At 40.5% G+C, this 22987-nt stretch overlaps 2 protein-coding genes across 4 annotated transcripts in view; one reads left to right on the top strand and one right to left on the bottom strand.

The window, feature by feature from the left end:
* LSM3 (LSM3 homolog, U6 small nuclear RNA associated (S. cerevisiae)) overlaps positions 1–16448 on the bottom strand; it is a 19437-nt gene extending 2989 nt beyond the window's left edge. Inside the window, exons 1-3 of the mRNA XM_011950667.1 lie at positions 15923–16448; positions 13244–13354; positions 10883–10978 (exon numbers count right to left, since the gene is read on the bottom strand). Of these exons, the coding sequence (XP_011806057.1) occupies positions 10883–10978; positions 13244–13354; positions 15923–15943 (228 nt within the window). The 5' untranslated portion in view covers positions 15944–16448. The remainder of the gene's footprint in view (positions 1–10882; positions 10979–13243; positions 13355–15922) is intronic.
* Positions 16021–22987, top strand: part of XPC (xeroderma pigmentosum, complementation group C) — a 33399-nt gene continuing 26432 nt past the window's right edge. The window contains exons 1-3 of one of the 3 annotated variants that reach the window (XM_011950668.1): positions 16021–16337; positions 20414–20416; positions 21795–21990. In XM_011950668.1, the coding sequence (XP_011806058.1) occupies positions 16238–16337; positions 20414–20416; positions 21795–21990 (299 nt within the window). In that variant the 5' untranslated portion in view covers positions 16021–16237. Of the gene's footprint in view, positions 16338–18175; positions 18179–20413; positions 20417–21794; positions 21991–22987 lie in introns of all 3 variants that reach the window. The other 2 variants (XM_011950669.1, XM_011950670.1) reach the window with 2 other exon arrangements.

Here is a 22987-nt window from a genome sequence, read left to right as displayed (position 1 = left end):
CCCTGGGCTGTCTGGTCATAATACCCAGGCAGGAGATCTGGCTACAGATAAATAATTCCTGAGAAAGAAGGGGACTCTAGTACAAGGAGTTCAGTGTGTAAACTTAAGTGCTCTAGGTTAAAAAAAAAAAAAAAGAAAGAAAAAAAAAGAAAAGGATGCTATAAACTCAATATCAGAGAAAAGTATTAAATGTTCTAGTACTGGTGATGAATTTCACCCAGAAATTTTTTTTTAAGTGTGTATGTGTGTCCGATAGCTGACAAGGCGTGGATCTGCAGTCCTTGCAATGAAATAGAATCCTCTGTTTAAAACTTAGAGTCAACCTGCAATGAAATCTGAAGTCCACTCATACAAACATTTGCAGTGCCCATTATGTGTCAGGTACTATGATAGGCATTAGACACAGGGAGATGAATAAAACATGGACTGTCCTCCTAGAATCCCCATTCCAGAAATAAAAAGAGAGAAAGTATGAATTTATTCTGCAGGTATACTCCCACATTAAGAAAAAGATAAAATTGAGTTTTCTCCTCTCTGGACAGGCCATCTCTGTAAAAAAGGCAGCAGCCCCAGTCAGGGGATTATAGCAGACTTAAACATCTCTGCCTGATGGCTCTGAAGAGAGCAGCAGACCTCCCAGAACAGCATTCGAGCTCTGCTAAGGGTCAGTCTGCCTCCTCAAGTGGGTCCCTGACCCCCGTGTATACTGACTGAGAGACGCCTCCCAGTTGGGGCCAACAGACACCTCACACAGGAGAGCTCTGGTTGGCATTTGGCAGGTGTCCCTCTGGGTTGAAGCTTCCAGAGGAAAGAACAGGCAGCAATCTTTGCTGCTCTGCAGCCTCCACTAGTGATACCCAGGCAAACAGGGTCAGAAAACTCCAGCAGACTGGCAGCAGAGGGGCCTGACTGTTAGAAGGAAACAAACAAACAGAAAGGATTAGCACGTCCACTGAAAGACCCCATCCGAAAGTCACCAACATCAAAGACAAAAGGTAGACAAATCCACAAAGATGGGGAAAAACCAGCACAAAAAGGCTGAAAATTCCAAAAACAAGAACGCCTCTCCTCCTCCAAAGGATCACAACTCCTCGCCAGCAAGGGAACAAAGCTGGACAATGAGTCTGACTAAATGACAGAAGTAGGTTTCAGAAAGTAGGTAATAACAACTCCGAGCTAAACGAGCATGTTATAACTCAATGCAAGGAATCTAAGAACCTTGAGAAAAGGTTAGTCAAATTGCTAACTAGAATAACCAATGTAGAGAAGAACATAAATGGCCTGATGGAGCTGAAAAACATAGCACAAGAACTTCGTGAAGAATAAACAAATATCAATAGCTGAATCGATCAAGTGGAAGAAAGGACATCAGTGATTGAAGGTCAACTTAATGAAATAAAGAGAGAAGACAATATTAGAGAAAAAAGAATAAAAAGGAACAAACAAAGCCTCCAAGAAATATGGGACTATGTGAAAAGAACAAATCTACATTTGATTGGTGTACCTGAAAGTGACAGAGAGAATGGAACCAAGTTGGAAAACACTTTTCAGGATATTATCCAGGAGAACTTCCCCAACCTAGTGAGACAGGCCAATATTCAAATTCAGGAAATACACAGAACACCACAAAGATACTCCTCAAGAAGAGCAACCCCAAGACACATAATCGTCAGATTCACCAAGGTTGAAATGAAGGAAAAAACATTAAGGGCAGCCAGAGAGAAAGGTCAGATTACTCACACAGGGAAGCCCAACAGACTAACAGCGGATCTCTCTAAGGAAACCCTATAAGCCAGAAGGGAGGGGAGTGGGGGCCAATATTCAATGTTCTTGAAGAAAAGAATTTTCAACCCAGAATTTCATATCTAGCCAAACTAAGCTTCATAAGCGAAGGAGAAATAAAATCCTTTACAGATACGCAAATGCTGAGGGATTTTGTCACCACCAGGCCTGCCTTACAAGAGCTCCTGAAAGAAGCACTAAACATGGAAAGGAACAACCAGTACCAGCCACTGCAAAAACATAACACATTGTAAAGAACATGGACATGATGAAGAAACTGCATTAACTAATGGGCAGAACAACCAGCTAGTATCATAATGACAGGATCAAATTCACACATAACAAACAGTATTAACTTTAAACGTAAACGGGCTAAATGCTCCAATTAAAAGAAACAGACTGGCAAATTGGATAGAGTCAAGACCTATCAGTGTATTGTATTCAAGAGACCCATCTCACATGCAAAGACACACATAGGCACAAAATAAAGGGATGGAGGAATATTTACCAAGCAAATGTAAAGCAAAAAAAGCAGGAGTTGCAATTCTAATCTCTGATAAAACAGACTTTAAACCAACAAAGATCAAAAGAGACAAAGAGGGGCATTACATAATGGTAAAGGGAACAATGTAGCAAGAAGAGCTAACCATCTTAAATATATATGCACCCGATACAGGAGCACCCAGATTCATAAAACAACTTCTTACAGACCTACAAAGAGACTTAGACTCTCACACAATAATAGTGGGAGACTTTAACACCCCACTGTCAATATAAGACAGATCAATGAGACAAAATTAACAAGGATATTCAGGACTTGAACTCAGTTCTGGACCAAGCCGACCTAATAGACCTCTACAGAACTCTCCACCCCAAATCAACAGAATACACATTCTACTCTGCCCCTCATTGCACTTATTCTAAAATTGACCACATAATTGGAAGTAAAACATTCCTCAGCAAATGCAAAAGAAAGGAAATCTTAACAAACAATCTCTCAGACCACAGTGCAATCAAATTAGAACTCAGGATTAAGAAACTCACTCAAAACCACAAATACATGGAAACTGAACAACCTGCTCCCAAATGACTACTGGGTAAACAACGAAAAGAAGGCAGAAATAAAGATGTTCTTTGAAACCAACGAGAACGAAGACACAACGTACCAGAATCTCTGGGACACATTTAAAGTAGTGTTTAGAAGGAAACTTATAGCACTAAATGCTCACAAGAGAAAGCAGGAAAGATCCAAAATTGACACCCTAACATCAAAATTAAAAGAACCACAGAAGCAACAGCAAACAAATCAAAAGCTAGAAGACATGAAATAACTAAGATCAGAGCAGAACTAAGGAGACAGAGACACGGACAACCCTGAAAAAATAATCAATGAATTCAGGAGGTTTTTTTTTTTTTTTTTAAATCAACAAAATAGACCGCTAGCCAGTCTAATAAAGAAGAAAAGAGAGAAGAATCAAATAGATGCAATAAAAAATGATATAGGGGATATCACCACTGATCCCACAGAAGTACAAACTACAATCAGAGAATACTATAAGCATCTCTATGCAAATAAACTAGAAAATCTTGAAGAAATGGATAAAGTCCTGGACACTTACACCCTCCCAAGTCTAAACCAGGAAGAAGTCGAATCCCTGAATAGACCAATAACAAGTTCTGAAATTGAGGCAGTAATTAATAGCCTACCAACCAAAAAAAGTCCAGGACCAGACAGATTCACAGTCGGATTCTATCATAAGTACAAAGAGAAGCTGGTACCATTCCTTCTGAAACTATTCCAAACAACAGAAAAAGAGGGAATCCTCCCTAACTCATTTTATGAGGCCAGTGTCATCCTGATACCAAAGCCTGGCAGAAACACACACACAAAAAAGGAAATTTCAGGCCAATATCCCTGATGAACATTGATGTGAAAATCCTCAATAAAATACTGGCAAACTGAATCCAGCAGCACATCAAAAAGCTGATCCACCACGATCAAGTCAGCTGCATCCCTGGGATGCAAGGCTGGTTCAGCATATGCAAATCAATAAATGTAACCCATCACATAAATAGAATCAGTCACAAAAACCACATGATTATCTCAATAGATGCAGAAAAGGCCTTCAATAAAATTCAACACCTCTTCATCCTAAAAACTCTCAATAAACTAGGTATTGATGAAACATATCTCAAAATAATAAGAGCTATTTTATTATTGAAGAATCCTTGAATTGAAACCCACAGCCATTATCATACTGAATGGGCAAAAACTGGAAACATTCCCTCTGAAAACCGGCGAAAGACAGGGATGCCCTCTCTCACCACTCCTATTCAACATAGTATTGGAAGTTTTGGCCAGGGCAATCAGGCGTGAGAAAGCAATAAAGGGTATTCAAATAGGAAAAGAGGAAGTCAAATTGTCTCTGTTTGCAAATGACGATTGTGTATTTAGAAAACCCCATCGTCTCAGTCCAAAACCTCCTTAAGCTGATACGCAACCTCAGGATACAAAATCAACATGCAAAAATCACAAGCATTCCTATACACAAATAACAGACAAATAAAGAGCCAAATCATGAGTGAACTCCCATTCACAATTGCTACTAAGAGAATAAAATACCTGGGAATACAACTTACAAGGTATGTGAAGGACCTCTTCAAGGAGAACTACAAACCACTGCTCAAGGAAATCAGAGAGGACACAAATAAATGGAAAAAGATTCTACGATCATGGATAGGAAGAATCAATATCATGAAAATGGCCATACTGCCCAAAGTAATTTATAGATTCAATGCTAACCCCATCAACCTACCACTGACTTTCTTCACAGAATTGAAAAAAACTACTTTAAACTTCATATGGAACCAAAAAGAGCCTGCATAGCCAGGGCAATCCTGGGCAAGAAGAACAAAGCTGGAGGCATCACATTACCTGACTTCAAACTACATTACATGGCTACAGTAACCAAAACAGCATGGTACTGGCACCAAAAGAGATAATATAGACCAATGGAACAAAACGGAGGCCTCAGAAATAACACCACACAGCTACAACTACCTGATCTTTGACAAACCTGACACACATAAGAAATGGGGAAAAGATTCCCTATTTAATAAATGGTGTTGGGAAAACTGGCTAGCCATATGCAGAAAACTGAAACTGGATCCCTTCCTTAAACCTTTTACAAAAATCAACTCAAGATGGATCAAAGATTTACATTTAAGACCTAGGACCATAAAAATCCTAGAAGAAAACCTGGGCAATACCATTCAGGACATAGGCATGGGCAAAGACTTCATGTCTAAAACACCAAAAGCAATGGCAACAAAAGCCAAAATTGACAAATGGGAGCTAACTAAACTAAAGCGCTTCTGCACAGCAAAAGAAACTATCATCAGAGTGAACAGGCAACCTACAGAATGGGAGAAAATTTTTGCAATCTATCCATCTGACAAAAGGCTAATATCCAGAATCTACAAAGAACTTAAACAACTTTACAAGAAAAAAACAACCCCATCAAAAAATGGGCAAAGGATATGAAGAGACACTTCTTAAAAGAAGACATTTATGCAGTCAAAAGACATATGAAAAAATGCTCGTCATCACTGGTCAATAAAGAAATGCAAATCAAAGCCACAACGAGATACTATTTCATACCAGTTAGAATGGTGATCATTAAAAAGTCAGGAAACAACAGATGCTAGACAGGCTGTGGAAAATTGGAATGCTTTTACACTGTTGGTGGGAGCATAAATTAGTTCAACCACTGTGGAAGACAGTGTGGAGATTCCTCAAGGATCTAGAACTGGAAATAAAATTTGACCCAGGCATCCCATTACTGAGCATATATTCAAAGGATTGTAAATCATGCTACTATAAAGACATATAAACATGTATGTTTATTGCGGCGCTACTCACAATAGCAAAGACTTGGAATCAACCCAAATGTCCATCAATGATAGACTGGATTAAGAAAATGTGGCACATATACATCATGGAATACTGTGCAGGTATAAAAAAGGAGGAGTTCATGTCCTTTGCAGGGGTATAGATGAAGCTGGAAACCATCATTCTCAGCAAAATATCACAAGATCAGAAAACCAAACATCCCATGTTCTCACTCATAAGAGGAAGTTGAACAATGAGAACACATGGACACAGGGAGGGGAACATCACACACCAGGGCCTGTCGGAAGCTGGGAGGCTAGGGGAGGGATAACATTAGGAGAAATACCTAATGTAGGTGACAGGTTGATGGGTGCAGCAAACCACCAGGGCACGTGTATACCCATGTTACAAAACTGCATGTTATGCACATGTAGCCCAGAACTTAAAGTATAATTAAAAAAAAAAAAAGATAAAATTATTTACAGCAGAATAGGTTTTATTAGCAAAATACTGGAAATGGCTATCTGTCCATCAACAGGAAAACAGTTAAATTATGGTACATCTATACAATGAAGTACCATAAAGCTAAAAATGAAAGCATAAGGAAGCTATCTATGAAAGGGAAAGAGCACTGAGATTAAAAAACAGGGGAAGGGAGAATAATTAACATTCATTAGCATGTGCATAAAGACATGAGAAGATTCTCAAGAAACCAGTAACAGTGCTTATGTCTGGGGGTGGGGTGTAAAGATGATGAACAGAGGATGGGGTGGAAGACTTTTTACTACACTGTGTTCCTTTCTGCATTTTGTGATTTTAAGACTGTGTGAGTCTAGCATCTATTCAAAAAGTTAAATTAAAGTGGAAGCAACTTAAAATGAGTAAGAAAAGAAATATGTGTTAAGTACTATAGGGTGATATGGACCATATGGTTTCAGCATGGACCATAAAGAGTTAGCTCTGTATGAGGGAGCAGGTCTAGAGCTGCTCTAATACAAGTGCCACTAGTCACAGGTGGCTCATTAAATTAAAATTAAATAAAATTAAATGTTCAGTTCCTTAGTCACACCAGCACCCATATCAACTGCCAAATAGCCACATGTGGCTCACAGCTCCTGTAATGACAGCTTAGACAGAAATTTTCACTACTGCAGATAGTTCTATTATTACAGTGCTAATCTACAGAAAGGTCTAGAAGAGCCATCTGATGCTGTAGAAGACCTTCCGGCAAGCAGAGGGAGCAGAGGGCTTAGTTACAAAAGGATGCAACATCCCCAAGAGAAACTGTCTGGTGAGCCAAACTATGAGGTGTTTGGTGAAGAAAGGTAGTACACATGATGGACAGCCGAAAAAGTAGGCTGGGTCAAATAACACAGACTGTTCACAATCTGTAAAATGGAAACTCCAATTATGGAGGACCAAGAATCAGAAGAGTAAGACTGACTGCTTTTCATCTTCCTATTTATAAGTCAGCAGCCAAATTAATTATTTAGAAGTCAATTATGTAAGTTACAGGGGGAAAAAAAAAACCAATAACCCTATGGTTTATGGGTCCCCCATACTTTTTGGTGATAACATTGATGTTCATTAGTTATTTCAATAGACGAGAGAGAGAGCAACATGTAAAATGGGTCAAGGTAAGAAACCATTTAGTCTAGTTTCCCATCTTGGTTTCCCATCTTGGAGATTAGTAACAAGAGCGCACAGGAGAATGAAGTAGTTACTCTCCACGGCACTGAACCAGATGCAGACACTCTCCATAATATCACTGTCTTTCCTTTCTAAGTCTATTGTTAATACACATTTATACACTGAAGTATTCTCAGTCATCCAAAGATTCCATTTTAAATGTTTTACCCAACACATCATGGCAATGTGAAAAAAACTCATTAACTTAACAGACTTTGCTGACTGTTCTGCAGCTGCAATTCTAGGCACAAGAGAGATCACATGCACACCAGTACACAGCATTCAGGAGCTAACTAGTCCCGGTAGCCTTTCAAGGCAGCAATTAATCTTAATCGAGGTCAGTAACTACTGAGACTGTTATAGACACTCCACCCAGAGAAATGCACATGTGCACAGACACATAGCACTTTCAAACAGTTTCAGGAGGAACCACACTTGGAGCAGACTACTAGGGATGACAGAGGTGGACCCTGCTGTTGGTTCACTGTAAACATGGAGTAAGTGGCAGCGTTCCCTTCTCTGTAAGAATAGACACCACAGTTGAAGAGTCATTTCTGTCACAAGCAGAATTCAAGACAAGAGCATTAAAATGCTTATGAAGAGTCTACTCCCATGGTAAAATTCTTACGTTAATAATGTTACATGAATAAAGCAGAATATTAAAGCTGCATAGTCCATATTTTATCACATTTCAGATATAATTTGTAAGCTTAGTTGAACCGAAAAAGGAAAAATTTTGCCAATTAAATTATGACACAATTTTTTTTATCACATCACCTGTAAGATGCAATCAGATTTTTGAGATGCTAAAATTTAAGAAAAAGTGCATCTTAGAATTGGTACTTATGATTGTGTCCATGTTAAGAAAACAGTAACAACCACCAAACAATAGTTACTAAATGAAATTCCTAAAGGGAAAAAAATGCAGATTTTAAAAAATACTATTCTTTCTTAGAGAAATAAGCCAGCAAAAATACATAAATAAATAAGTAAAAATTTAAAAAAAAGAAAAAAATGTGAAGTGTTTACACTTACGAGAAAGAACACTAGCAAAGGAGTCAGGTGTGGTCAGAGAGGAGGAATGCCAGGATAAAGCAGAACTACAAAATCCAATGAAGGCTAACAGTTTAACAGTTACAATGTGCCTGTCACTAATCTGAAGGCTTTTCATGTAGCCCTCAATGAATCCTCCATGGTTATATGAAGTGGGTCCTATTATTATTCCCAGTTTACAGACAAGGAAACACATTCACAGACAGGGTAGGTGAGCTGGCCCAATTAAAAAGGTGGTAAGCAAGGGAGTCAAGATTTGAATCCATGTAGTCTTGTACTCTGAGCCCACATTTTAACCAGTATGCCCTGGCAGGCTCAGAAACTGGCTTCCCAAATCTTAAAGATCTCTCTGCTACGGCCTGGCACAGTGGCTCACACCTGTAATCCCAGCACTTTGGGAAGCCAGGAGTTCAGGACCAGCCTGGCCAACATGGTGAAACCCCGTCTTTACTAAAAACACAAAAATTAGCTGTGCGTGGTGGCACATGCCTGTAATCCCAGCTACTTGGGAGGCACGAGAATTGCTTGAACCTGGGAGGCGGAGGCTGCAGTGAGCTGAGATCGCCATTGCACTCCAGCCTGGGTGACACAGGGAGACTCTGTCCTAGAAAAAAAAAAAAAAAAAAGACCTTTCTGACAAGATCACTGGTGATACTAATAAATGTGATTTTTTTTTAAACATTGAACAAATAAAATGAATCTGCATAGCTCAGTGAACTATTTTCTAAAGAACCAGTGCCTGATATAACCAAATCATGCATGAGTAAAAGATCCATTTGAAGTGCAAGGCAGATTAATGAATTTTCACCTAACAAGAGTATGAAAAGTTTACTGTTATCGTTTCAGATTCCAGACTGCAAATAACCTTTGACTGACTACCACTTGTCCAGTTTGGGTGTAGTATCAAAGGTGGAACATCCACAAAACATACTCCTTCCTTTCCAACTAACTATCTGTGTGGTAAGATTTGCTTCATTTACAACATCTCATGATACATTTAATGCAGAAAAAAGATATAAGAATCTTCTAGCTGTCATCGATTAAGCCGGGCATTAAAGAGATTTGCAAAAATGTAAAACAAAGACATTCCTCGTTAAACATTTTGTTTTAGAAAATAGTTATTGTTCATAAAAATGTTACAGTAATATGTGATAGGTGTTTTGTTTTGTTCTGAGACAGAGTCTCACTCTGTCCCCCAGGTTGAAGTACAGTAGCACGATCTCAGCTTACCGCAACCTCTACCTCCCAGATTCAAGTGATTCTGCTGCCTCAGCCTCCCGAGTCACTGGGATTGCAGGTGCCTGCCGCCACGGCCGGCTGATTTTTTGTATTTTTAGTAGAGACAGGGTTTTGCCATGTTGGCCAGGCTGGTCTCAAACTCCTGACCTCAAGTGATATACACGCTTTGGCCTCTCAAAGTGCTGGGATTACAGGCATGAGCCACCGTGCCCGGACTTTTTTTTTGAGATGAAGTTTCACTTTTGTTGACCAGGCTGGAATGCAATGGCACAATCTCAGCTCACTGCAATCTCTGCCTCCAGGGTTCGAGCAGTTCTCCTGCCTCAGCCTCCCAAGTAGGGGGGATTACAGGCATATGCCACCACACCTAGCTAAGTTTTTGTATTTTTAGTAGAGACAGGGTTTTACCATGTTGGCCAAGCTGGTCTCGAACTCCTGACCTCAGGTGATTCACACGCTTCGGCCTCTCAAAGTGCTGGGATTACAGGTGTGAGCCACCGTGCCTGGCCTTTTTTTTTTTTGAGACAGAGCTTCACTCTTGTTGACCAGGTTGGAGTGCAATGGCACAATCTCAGCTCACTGCAACCTCTGCCTCCAGGATTCAAGCAGTTCTCCTGCCTCAGCCTCCCAAGTAGCTGGGATTACAGGCATATGCTACCATACCTGGCTAATTTTTTGTATTTTTAGTAAAGATGGGGCTTCACCATGTTGGTGAGGCTGGTCTCGAACTCCTGACCTCAGGTGATCCACCTGCCTTGGCCTCCCAAAGTGCTGGGATTACAGGTGTGAGCCACGATGCCCAGCCAGGTTTTTTTAATGAATAAATATTTAAAAATTTTTTCAGTTTCAGTTTCTAATAAATTAAGTATTAATAGATAAAATCCATAGAAAACGAAAGAACACTGTCCAGTATTACTGTTACACACTACTATACATAGCCACCTTGCATTGTTGTATCTCACTGAATCTGGGAACCCTATGAGGTAAGTGGTAGTATTCCTGCTTACCAATGAGAAGTCAGCTAACTTAATTCCCTTGCCCAAGGTAACCCAAATAGGAAGTGGTCAGCCCAGTACAGGCAACCACGTCTGTCAGATGCCAGAACCCCCTCTATTGAGTCCATAAGTAGGTGTCAAAACATGATGCGCTTCCCATAAATATGAGTTAAGCTGTTTGAAAGAGAACAGCTGATATTTGCAAAGCAATGAATAGAACTGCATGACTTACTTTATATATCTCTTCATATGTTTCTTCATCAATTTCTATAGTAGTCACAGTTTCTTCCACGTCTCCCAAGATCATATTTAAATGTTGATCATAAGCCTAAAGTGGGAGGGTAAAGAACCAAGAAATTTAATAATCAAATTATGAAAATGATCAAGGATTAACAATATGCAAATTGCTCAGTTACAACTAAGGCATTTGATGCTTACATCACAAACTTTTACATGCAAATAAAAAGTAATCCTACTGTACTAATACACTGTTTCTTCACAAGTCATTTCAAATGATTACTTAATTGACCTGATAAAAATATAAAACTGCTCATATGGCCAAAAATAAATTTACTCAAAATCACTTGAAATTATTTTTAAAGTCTCCACCCCACTTGTTATCTAAGGCAGTCACATCATTTATAATATTTAATTATGAAAAACAGCAGATTCATCTTCATCATTTATCAGTAGACATCCTTCAAATTCACCTATAACAATGTGACAAGAAAAATACAGTAAAGAAGATAAAATCCTTTGTTTACTGGTAAGACAATGGCATTGCAGTCTTCTAAAGGCACACGGTAGACTACATGTTGCACAGAGAAAGTAAGTAGAGAAACACCCTGCCCATTTCTAACCTATCCAGAACTTAAATGTATTTAGCATCTGTGGGCTCAATCAATAAATGTTGCAGCTAAGATATTTAATCCAAGCTCCAAAGTTCATTCATTTTACTAAAAGGTGCACTTTAAAGCTGGGACTTTGTTCAGAACCCAAGTTTACTTCTAACAACGTGTTACATGGTTCGCCTGCTCACATCAAAATAAAAGTCACTTGTCAGCCACGTGGGGAACTGCTTTAAGCAGGGCACACTAACAAGAGCAAAAATGTGTAACTGAGGGGCACAAAACAAACAGAAAGTTGGGGCCATTTAGGATAGAGACCATCAAGTTTACACAGGGAACTGAAGAAGCCTCCAACGGCCACAGACTTAACTAATTAAGCTCAATTCCATTTGTATTCCCTAAGTTACCACTATTCCTTTCCTGGAGTCTCACTTCCTTTAAGGCCAACTGTAGATTGTCTCCTATTTCCTTCCCAAGCCCAGAGGTTCTTTATTGTTAGGTTTTGTGGAAGGTGAAACCACAGTACTTAAGAGTGGGACTCAGGTCAATCTAGATTCAAATTCTAGCTGTCCCTTTACTGGCAAGTGACTGTACCTTTCTGAGCCTGAGCTTCCTACAGGGCAAAGCAGGAATAATTAGTATGTATCATCACAGGGTTGTTATAAAGATTAAATCAGGTATCACACACGAAATGCTTAGAATAATAGTAGCTGGTCTACACCTAATGCTCAATAAATGTTAGCTATTTTTAATCACTTTAGGGTAAGTAGCAACACTAAAAACAACACACTTAGGAAAGCAACAAGTCATTAAGGAGAGGCAAAACCTTAAGGGTACTCTATGAACAAGCGGGATTACTTCAAGGGACCAATTCTACAGATATTTTGCAGATATGCACAAATAAATATGTAAAAAAATGCTTACTGCAAGTATTTATGTAAGTATTTGTAGCAAGAAATGAAAAAATAATCGATCACTATCATATACAGAATCCTAGGTAGTCATTAAAGAGAACAAATGAGAATTAAATGCACTAATGATCAATAATCTCCAAGAAAGATTAAGTGGAAAAAAAAAAGGTGCTGAAAAACATGTATAGCAGGATCCATGTTTTGTAGAGGTAGGGTGTACATAGTGCAAGTATGTGCATATGTACATATATGAATATATGTGTGTAAACATACAGAAACAGTAACCCAATTTTTAATTTTTATTTTTTGTAGAGACAGGGTCTCTCTATGTTGCCCAGGCTGGCAACACAGAGAACTCCTGGCCTCAAGTGATCCTCCTGCCCCAGCCTCCCAAAGTGCTGAGATTACAGGCATGAGCCACTGCATCCAGCCAAGATAATCCAATTTTTAATAGTGGTTACTAGTAGAGGAAATGGGATTTCACTTTTTACTCTATATATTTTTGTGCTGTTTAACTTTTCATAATAAAACACATATTTGTGTTTTAAATTTAAAAAAAATTTAAGAATGGAGGACAAATAAACGTTATTTACAAATAAACAGAAGACAAAAATGAAAGGAATAAAAATATTCTATAATAAACATATTTTTATTAAAAGAAAAATATTAAAAATGTGAATACATGCAGTTTTATTTGGCTTATGGAAACACGGGTGATTTTCCACTACCCTCTCTTCCTTCAAAATACTCTTTCACTCTGGACAGGTTTTACATTTCAAGGTAGTGGGGGTAGGAAGGAATCTGATTTCAAGGTAACTTGATAAATTTACTCACATGTAATCTGCCTCGAAGCTCTCGGTCATTTCTCATCTTCACATAAATTCGCTCATCTAGGCTGAGCCTGATAAGATCCAGGGGCTCCTCTACAGTGTTGGTAGTTTGTTGCTGATAAGAGAAACAGATTTAGTAATATAGTACTAGAGAGAGAGAGTAGTGCTTAAATCGCTGCTATGCTGTATGACCATGGGCAAGTTATTTAACCTTTTTCTGCCTCAGTCTCCTAATCTGTAAAATGGAGATAATAGTGTCTACCTAATACTGTTTTTATGAGGCTTAAGTGACATATATCAAGGCTTAGAACAGAGCTTTTCACATAGTATGTGCTATATAAATGTAGGTTAAAACACGCATACATGAGAAGGAGTTACACAGCAAAATAATCATGACTATACTTTGTTCCCTCAAAATCCAAACTGCCTGACCCAATTTCAGGGTACAGGGTCTCAGGGACTTTAGCTTTATCTCAAATATTATGTAATCATAGGAAAAACACTCACGTAATGCCTACCATATACTAGTCAGAATGTCAAGTAGAGGTGTAGGTTTATGGGAAGATTATGAATTCAGCACAGGTTGAGGTTAGGCTGCCAACTAGCCAGTAAGATGAATATTTAGTAGCCAGAATAGAACACTGGTTCAAAGCACTGGCTTAGCCAGGCATGGTGGCATGTACCTGTAGTCCCAGCTACTCCGAGGCTGAGGTGGGAGGATTGCTTGAGCCTGGAAGGTGGAGGTCGCAGTGAGCCAAGATGGTGCCAGCAAGCAAGCAAATACCGACTTTGGAGTCAGGCAGTCCGGGTTCAACTCCCGGCTGTGACCTGACACTTATGAACTGAGATTAAAAATCATGCCATCTGTAATTCTCAGATTCTTCATTTGTAATTGAGAAAGCCACAACCTTCCTTCTGGGTTCTTATGAGGATGAAACTAGTTAATGCATTTAAAACAGTGCCAGGAAAGCAGAAAATATTAATACTTAGAAATGGTTCCTACTGGCTGGGCGTGGTGGCTCAGGCCTGAATCCCAGCACTTTGGGAGGCTGAGAAAGGCAGATCACCTGAGATCAGGAGTTTGAGACCAGCCTGGCCAACATGGTGAAACCCCATCTCTACTAAAAATACAAAAATTAGCCAGGCGTAGTGGCACGTGCCTGTAGTCCCAGCTACTTGGGAGGCTGAGACAGGAGAATCGCTTGAACCCAGGAGGCAGAGGTTGCAGTGAACTGAGATCGCGCCACTGCACTCCAGCCTGGGCGACACAGTGAGACTCCATCCAAAAAAAAAGAAAAGGAAAGATTCCTACTAATATCATATTATTAAACAACTGCTGGAAACACTGGTTTTAGAGGTCAGGGCTAGGACGACTTGGGGTCACCCACATGGAAGGGAGGATTGCAGCCATTAAAGAGTTAGAAAGATGATTCAAGGAGAGCTTCTTCAGTAAGTACACAGGCCAGTGGAGGAAGGTAACTGAATTCGTAACAGGCTCTGAAGATTCAAAAGGCCCGATGAGAGAAAAAAAATAACCTAACTCAACTGGTCCCTATGTCCTTCAGTTCAACAGGTGTTTGTTAAAGGATCAGATAACCAACTGTTAGATTACAATGATACAGAAGTCACAATCCCCACCCTCAAGGAGCTCATTCTAATGTGGATAGGCATACGAATAATTATAATACTGTTAAGAATATGCACATGACAGAGCCCTACTGCTACCTAAGCTTCTGTCTGGGACGCCCACTTTCTGTTCTTTTCATCCTGTAGCTTTATCTACTGGCTTTTAAAAGAGGCCTCCTCTGATCATCTAACTCATTCACTCAAATATTGGTTGAGTATTTCCAGCACTGTTCTAAACCCCAAGGACGAAAGAATGAACAAAACAAAATCTCTACTGTTATGGCACTTACATTCTAGTCAGGAGAGATACACATAAAACAAAGATGCATACATTTAATATGAAAAAATAACGTTCTATGAAGAAAAATGACGCAGGGTAAGCAGAGTGGGGGAGTGCTATTTGGGCAGAAGTCCTCTCTGAGGAGGTGAGATTTCAGTAGAAAGTTTAAGTTGTAGCATGATCTCCAAAGATATTTGAGGAAGAAAAAGACCAGGTGAAAAAGCTTCTAGGACCATCTGTTATTCTGCATACCAGTTCCTTGTTTCCTTCATAGCACATCACAGTTCCTATAAATCTTACATATTTATATTTATCTGTTCTCGCGAATATAAGCTCCAAGTCATGGCAAGGATCACTTATATATCGATGTCAGTGTCCCTGGCCCTTAGAACAGTGTCTAACCATAAAAAGCTGATGTTCACTCTCTCTGCTGAATGAGTAAATAATTGTTGCGCTCAGTAATGATAACAACTCCTAACTTTATTATCTGGCTTTCTATTGGAATCCTGACAGCTCTGTGAGGCGGGCACGGATAATAATTTACAGATTTAAAAAAATGAAGCGAAGAGTGTGATTAATAGTCATCAGGTGGCCTTCTAATGGAAAAGACCTCAGGGCCTGCAGCAAAAATCGGAGGGCGGTGTTTACGGAAAGGACGGGGCGGATTAGGCCGTGTGACTTGGAAAAAGGAGGCACGACTGGCCATTTTTCCTGAGTTTGGAAAAAGCAGTTTAGTACAAGAAGCGACTCTGAGCGACTGCCTTAAAATTCACTCACCTGGTCTACGTCGTCCGCCATGTTTCAAACCCTGCGCCCTTTCCCGCCTCTCGCGAGAACACAAGAGCAACTCCGAGCTCCGGAAACGTGAGGCTACAATACACCGGAAATAGAGAGAAACCTGTTGTGCTCTTTCCTGCTTCCCGCGGTTTTTTTAGTGGCCACGGGTATGCGGCGTAGCTTCCTTTGGGGGCGTGACTAGGCCTCCAACGAAGGGGCGTGGCCAGACGCGCCCGCCTCGGGGCGGGGCCTGCGTTCTAACGCATCGCGGCTTGGTGCGTCACTCGCGAAGTGGATTTTGCCCGGACAAGCAAAATGGCTCGGAAGCGCGCGGCCGGCGGGGAGTCGCGGGGACGCGAAACGCGCAGCCAGAAGTCCAAGGCCAAGAGCAAGACCCGGCGTGAGGAGGAGGAGGGTGAGAGCGTGGCCCAGCGGGCTTCGCGGGAGACTCTGCCGGTGGGCGGAGGAGGCCCAGAGGCAGGGGCGGCGGGAGTCTAGACGCGGAGGCCGGTGGAGGTTGCTGCGCGCGTTCCGCGCCGTGGGGGCAGCACGGCAGGCCGCGGCCGGCCCTGCCCGCTGTCCCTGCGCCTTTGTCCTCCGCACCCAGAGCCGCTTCCCGTGAACCTCGCCCGACCCAAGCTCCTGCGTAGCTTCTTTCCCGCTCCCCGTTGTCCAGAGGATACAGCGCAGATGTTCAGGGTTGAACGCGGAGAAGGCAGTTATTTGTGTCCCAGGAAAACGGACGGACGGACCAGGACGTAGAGTGATGCAGTGTGCTGACTCCCGAATGATAACTTCAGCTGAGTCTCGCCCAGAGTTCCACAGTGGGATCCCACCTGACTTCCCCTCGTGGATATTGGATAGGCTTCTTACGTTTGTCATGGACAGTGCAGAGCTCATGGTCTTCCCCTTCAAATCTATGCTTTCCTCCGTTTTTCCAGTCTCAATACTTGTTATAAAGCAAAGTCCACCTTTTTCTTATGTGCACACATCCAGTCCCGTCAGCAAGTCCAGTCAGTTCAGCCTCAGACTGTATTTCAAATTCGTCCACTTCTCTTCATTTCCATGTCCACAGCCCCTGTCCAAGTCACCATCACCTTTCAGTTGAGTGACTGCAGTTTCCTCTTTACTGGCCTCCCAGCTCTGCATCCAGCAACCCAAATAATCTTTTTAAAAAAAAAAAAAAAAATCATGCCGTGCTCCTGCTTTAAACTGTCCTTGGTTTTCCATTGCTCTTAGCTTAAAATCCGATTGTCTTATCCTGGTCTACAAGATGCTACATGTTTTGGCTCTTGCTACCTCTCCTGTTTCTCCTACCACTTGTTTCCTTGCCAGATACCCTCCTTATTGGCCTCCTTTCTCTTCCTCAAATATGCCAAGTTATTTCTTGAGCCTTTTGCTTTGATGTTCCTTCGGCCTAGAGTGACCCCCCCACCATGGCTTTTGCCAGGGCTGATTTCTTCAAATCTCGTCAGACATTCCTTGAGCAGACTAAGGTGGTCCTTCCCGGATACCCCGCGGATACTGAAACCTCTGATGCTCAAGTACCTTATGTTTCCTCAAGTGGTCTAGTGTTTCCATGTAACCTATGCGCATACTCCGACATACTTTAAATCATCTCTAGATCACTTATAATACCTAATACAATGTAGATGCTGTGGAAATAGTTGTCATACTGTATTTTGAAAATTTGTGGGTTTTCTTTTTCTCGAAATATATTCATCTGTGGTTGGTTGAATCTGTGGATGCGGGGCCCACGATTGGTAAGGCTAAGTGCTAAATAAATATTTTTTATTTTTTATTTTTTTCGAGATGGAGTCTCACTCTGTCGCTGAGGCTGGAGTGCAATGGCATGACTCTGCCTCCCAGGTTCAAGCGATTCTCCTGCCTCAGCCTCCTGAGTAGCTGGTATTACAGGTGACTGCCACCATGCCCGGCTAATTTTTGTATTTTAGTAGAGATGGGGTTTCGCCATGTTGGCCAGTCTGGTCTCAAACTCCTGACCTCAAATGATCCATTCGCCTCGGCCTGCCAAAGTGCTGGGATTATAGGCATGAGCCACTGTGCCTGGCCAATAAATATTTTAAATAATTGCAAAATGCAGGCTGTAGAAGGAATTTCTGGGTCTCCTGAAATAACTGGGTAGATTAGGTAACCAGCAAAGGCTATCACACTCGATTCTGTGTTTCTATACCGATTATAAGTTCATCATCCATTTGAAAATAGTCAAATGGTAATAATTGCTAAACTTAGAAGGTGATTTACCTCATATGTAATATTTTGAGTTCCATTTTATTTATTTACTCATTCATTCAAATAACATATTTTGAGTACTATGTGCTGCACATGAATGAGGTGACATGGGAGATAAACATATCTTGGAGGATCATAGGGTAGTGTTAACATGACATTTGCATGTAAGACATTCAAGGCAGAGTGTGCTAAATACTGTGGAAGAAGGTACAAGGCTTTGTAGCTTCCAAAGGATTAATCAAGTTTGACTAGCGTGATCGGGGAACACTTTCTGAAGTTGTTTGATCTGTGATTTAAAGGATGGTTGCTATTTTAGCAAGGAGTCACAAAAAAGGGGCTGGTATTCTAGTCAGAATGTAATTTGGATATATGGCAATTAAAAATTAAAGGTTGTAATCTGATGGAAATGCTACCTGCATTCCTCCCAGCTCAACACTTCACCTGGGTTCCAGCTTGTTAGAGCTTCAATTCTTAGTTATATGCACTTGGGTGAATTATTTTGGACAAATATTTTAGCTCTTCTAAACTTCTTCTATGAAATATAATAACTGCCTTACAGGGTGGCTGTGAGTTTTCAATGGGATAGCATATAAAGCCAAGAGCTTTAGCTTTACCCATGTTAGGTAATTAGTTGGGCTAGCTGGTGTCATTCAGCCTAAATGGAGGTAAGGATGCACCCAAGTTTTCTCTGCTAGCCAGAGGAGCTAGCAGTCAGTTCCCAAGGCAGCTTCCAGATCTGCAGTTATAACTTTTGTTGTGGTTTGGTGGTTTGTTGGGGAAGCATAGACTTAGCAAGTGTGGTTTGGGCTGCAGGTGACAATAAATTGGTGACTGTCAGTGTAGTTTCCAACACTGTAATAGTGTAGGTTTTAACAGCACCCCTGTACATGCAAATGAAAGTGATACTTGGCTGCTTTTGACAAATAGGAAAAAAGAAAACAGGCTTCCACATGATTTCCTTTGTGTTACTAAAGCACCTCTGGTTTCTTTGCATTTCTTCTCTATGTTAACACCTTCGGTGATAATCCGTTAACTCCTTCAACAGCTGTTTATTGAGCGCCTACTATTTTCAGGCACTGTTCCAGGTACTAGGGTAATAGTGGTGAACAAGACAGGTGAGGCACCTGTTCTCATGATTATAATCAGGGGGGAAGGGTAAGTAGAACAGGTAACAAGTTAAAAAAAAAAAACAGATTCACATAATGGTAAGAGCTATCACCCTGTGTTTAGACTGCTGTGATAAAACTTATTTGGGTACATAACAGAAAATGCTTCTATAGATGGAAAAAAAAATCCTCAAACTTAAATGGGGCTGGGGAAGAGGCAGCTAAATGGGAATCAGTGTCAGGGAAGGCCTTTGTAAGGAGGTGGCATTTTGAGGCAGTTAGTGTAATTTTGAGCCATTTATAGGACGTTCTGGGGAAAAGAGTTCTAGGTAGAGAGAACAGTGTGTTTAAACACTCTTAGGAGGGAATGAACTTGGCCAGTTGGCTGGACACAGTGAGTGAGGGGCTGGGTAGGAGAAGTGGGCAAGGGCCTGAGCTTGGATACCAAGCTAAGGAGTTGGAATTTTATTCTGAGTGCTGTGAGTTGCTGCTGGAAGGTTTACTCCGGTGTTCTTATTAAATCCCAGTAGATGGGCAAGCAGACCACAGTGATAATTCCTGCCCTACTGAAAGAACGCTGAGCTCAAGGAGGCTGCTTAGGCATATTAGATCACTCAAGATTTTGGAGAGTCCTGGAAAAGAGTCTCTAGATGCTTAGGGACCAAAGAATAGCAAAGAATAGAAAGTCACCCATATTTCTGCCATCCAGAAATAGCCACCATGAAATAATGGTCTGTTTCCTTCTAGTCTGTTTTTTACATAGCAGAAAGCATGCTGTAAAATCAACTTTGCCTGATTAACATTACATCATCTATCGTTTATCTTAAAGGGTGACTCAATTATATTTTGTTGTGTGGCTCTGCCGTAAGTTGCTTAACAATTATCTCATGGTTGTACGTTCAGATTATTGTTAGATGCTTTTGAATACTATAAACATCCTTTTGATTCAGAGTTTTGTGTTTCCTTTTCCCCCCTTTCCTTTTTAACTCCTCTACCTTTCTCTTCAAACACAGAAATAAAAGCTATGCTTTTTAACTAACCAGAAAAGTTTGTGATGCCTCTGAAGTATCCTCCTACCTGCTTTTTTTTTAGATTAGTAGAAATTGAAGTATTTCGCATCTTTGCCTATTAGAGGGCTAAATACCATTGTAAGATCCAGAAATCTTAATTTTAGGGCCACCCTCCTCAAACTGTCAAATCTTAAGTTTTATGCAGCCTCTGGCCTTGGAATAGGCAGTCTGTTCTCAGATATGAAAAATTTAATTTTGAAATATTTTGTACTTCAAAATTTTTCCTTATTTTTTGGTTTCCACTAAAATGTTTAAAAATGGGAGTACATAAATTCCTTTTATATAAAACATTTAAAGAAACAACAGAATCAGTGATTTATCTAGCATTAAAAGAAATGCTTCTTTGATATGAATTTTATTAGCATTTAATAATGATTTCATCTAGATCAGAGGGAGAGTCTTTTTTCCCTCATGCAAAAGTATATTCTTGTGGAATATAAATACCTATCCAGAGAGTCAGCAAGGCAAACAATGAAAAGACTGAATTATTAAATGATTTTATATTTTAGGTTAATGTTGCAATCCCTTATGGAACCTCAATAAAAGGTAGAGTATTTTTATTTTCTAAAATTAATTGAAGCAGAGTCATGCAAAGACAAAAGAGGATTTATTTCAGATTCAAGATAATTTGTGTGAATATATTTGCAAAATAGAAAACTATCCTTCCCTGCCATATTATTTATTAAAACTAAACTATTAATGTAATTATTATATGTAAATAAACCATAATTTTAGATACCCCAATTTGACTAAAACCAGCAGCTTATGCATTTTTTATTTCCCTTTAACAAAAAATAATTATTTTAAGAAAATACTTTTGAATTATTGCTGTCTTTTTCCAACTGTAAGTTTGCTGAAGTGGTTGGTATACGAGTGCCATTTGGGTTACATTGGAAAGGTTTCAGAGCAGTATGTGTTTTGAGCAGTTTGGTCTTGAAGGTTGGCAGAAATGTAGATTAATAGTAATGATGTTGTGGTAAAACTTGGACATGTTTATGTACTTAACATTTTACTTAAGAGGAGTGCAGTATCCCTAAGACAAACAATTAGTCTTGGCAGATGATAAATAAATAGGGTGCTAATTAATGGATGTTGTATTTTCCTGGCAGGAATCTTGTTGTATTTTCCTTTCCAGGATGTTGTATTTTCCTGGCTGACATTTAAGATCTGGAAGTTAGGTTTTATTTGAGTCCTGTGGTATTTTCTGTAGTCATAGGAGAAGTAAAGTGCTGATAAAGGAAAATGGTTTTTACTATAAACATAGACTAGCCGCAGGTGGGTAGAGGCTGAGAGCTGGTTGCTGACCAGACAGGGGATGGTGAACAGGTGATAGAGATTGGGTTTGGAGACAGATCGTAGAGCCTTTTCATGCCCTTGCCCATAAGCTGCACTGCCTCCACCTTTCCTTCCACCCCTCACCTCATGTTCTGTATGGTCACCTAGATGCCTTTGAAGATGAGAAACCCCCAAAGAAGAGCCTTCTCTCCAAAGTTTCACAAGGAAAGAGGAAGAGAGGCTGCAGTGATCCTGGGGGTTCAGCAGGTGGTCCAGCAAAAAAGAAAGTGGCCAAGGTGACTGTTAAATCTGAAAACCTCAAGGTTATAAAGGACGAAGCCCTCAGCGATGGGGATGACTTCAGGTGAGATGCCTGGAAAGCTTTGTCTCAGGTCTTTATTTTTCTCATCAGAGAATTGTGAGTAATGAAAACCTCTATTCTTACTTGTCACTGGGGTCCATGGAAAATTGGATCTTTAAGCTCTTCTAGGTACAACTCAGACCTGTAAGAACTGGAAACTTTACAGGTAAGAACAGTGACAGCATGCAGAAAGTGATTTATTCATGCTTCCACAGCCAGACAGTGGCAAAAGCAGGAGAACCCAGGTCTTCTGACTCCTGGTCCAGTGTTCTTTCTACTACACAAAAATATTAGATATATCACAAAATATTTACCTGACATTCCAGCTTTATCTCATACTACTTTCCTCAAGCACGCTCTTCTCTGGCCCACCTGGACTTCTCATCATTCACTGAACACATTCTTGTACTTTCTGCACCTGCATTGTGCTCATGGTATTCCCTCTACCTGGAGTGCTTGCTGGCTTCCATCTTGAAGATGCAGATCCAAAACCACCTACTCTAGAGGCTTCACTGATTCTTCCCCCTTCTCTCCTCTGATTTCCTGTAGTGCTTCTAGGGAGTGTGATATGTCTACCAGTTGTTGTTACCACGCCACATACCCAGGCTTACTACCCTGTGACCTCTCAGAGAGCTGGAACCATGTGGAGTTCATTTTCATATGCCCTGTAGCATCGATTGCAGGGCCTTTTATTTGGCAGAAACTGAAAAAGTATTTTTGCAGTGAATGAGCATTTATAGTAATATGTTGTGAACAATGATTATGAGCCCAGGGAACACTTGGTTATCTGCCTCTTAAGAAAGTTGAGGGGTAGGAAGAAGAGGAAGAACAGAGGAGTAGGTTTTCCTTTGCTTGTTAAACAAATCCTCACTCCCAGTATCGGCTTTTCCAGCAGCCTCTGGTCCTGGCATGAGAGGGTAGTCCAGTAGAGAGCACAGGAAGGGACACAGGACAGCATGCTGATTTTCTGCTGTGGTTCATCTCTTCTTTTCTCTAGACT

This window comes from Colobus angolensis, unplaced genomic scaffold (assembly GCF_000951035.1).
Source record: "Colobus angolensis palliatus isolate OR3802 unplaced genomic scaffold, Cang.pa_1.0 Scaffold31, whole genome shotgun sequence".
Classification (NCBI taxonomy): domain Eukaryota; kingdom Metazoa; phylum Chordata; class Mammalia; order Primates; family Cercopithecidae; genus Colobus; species Colobus angolensis.
This window is presented reverse-complemented; position numbering and strand designations above follow the sequence as displayed.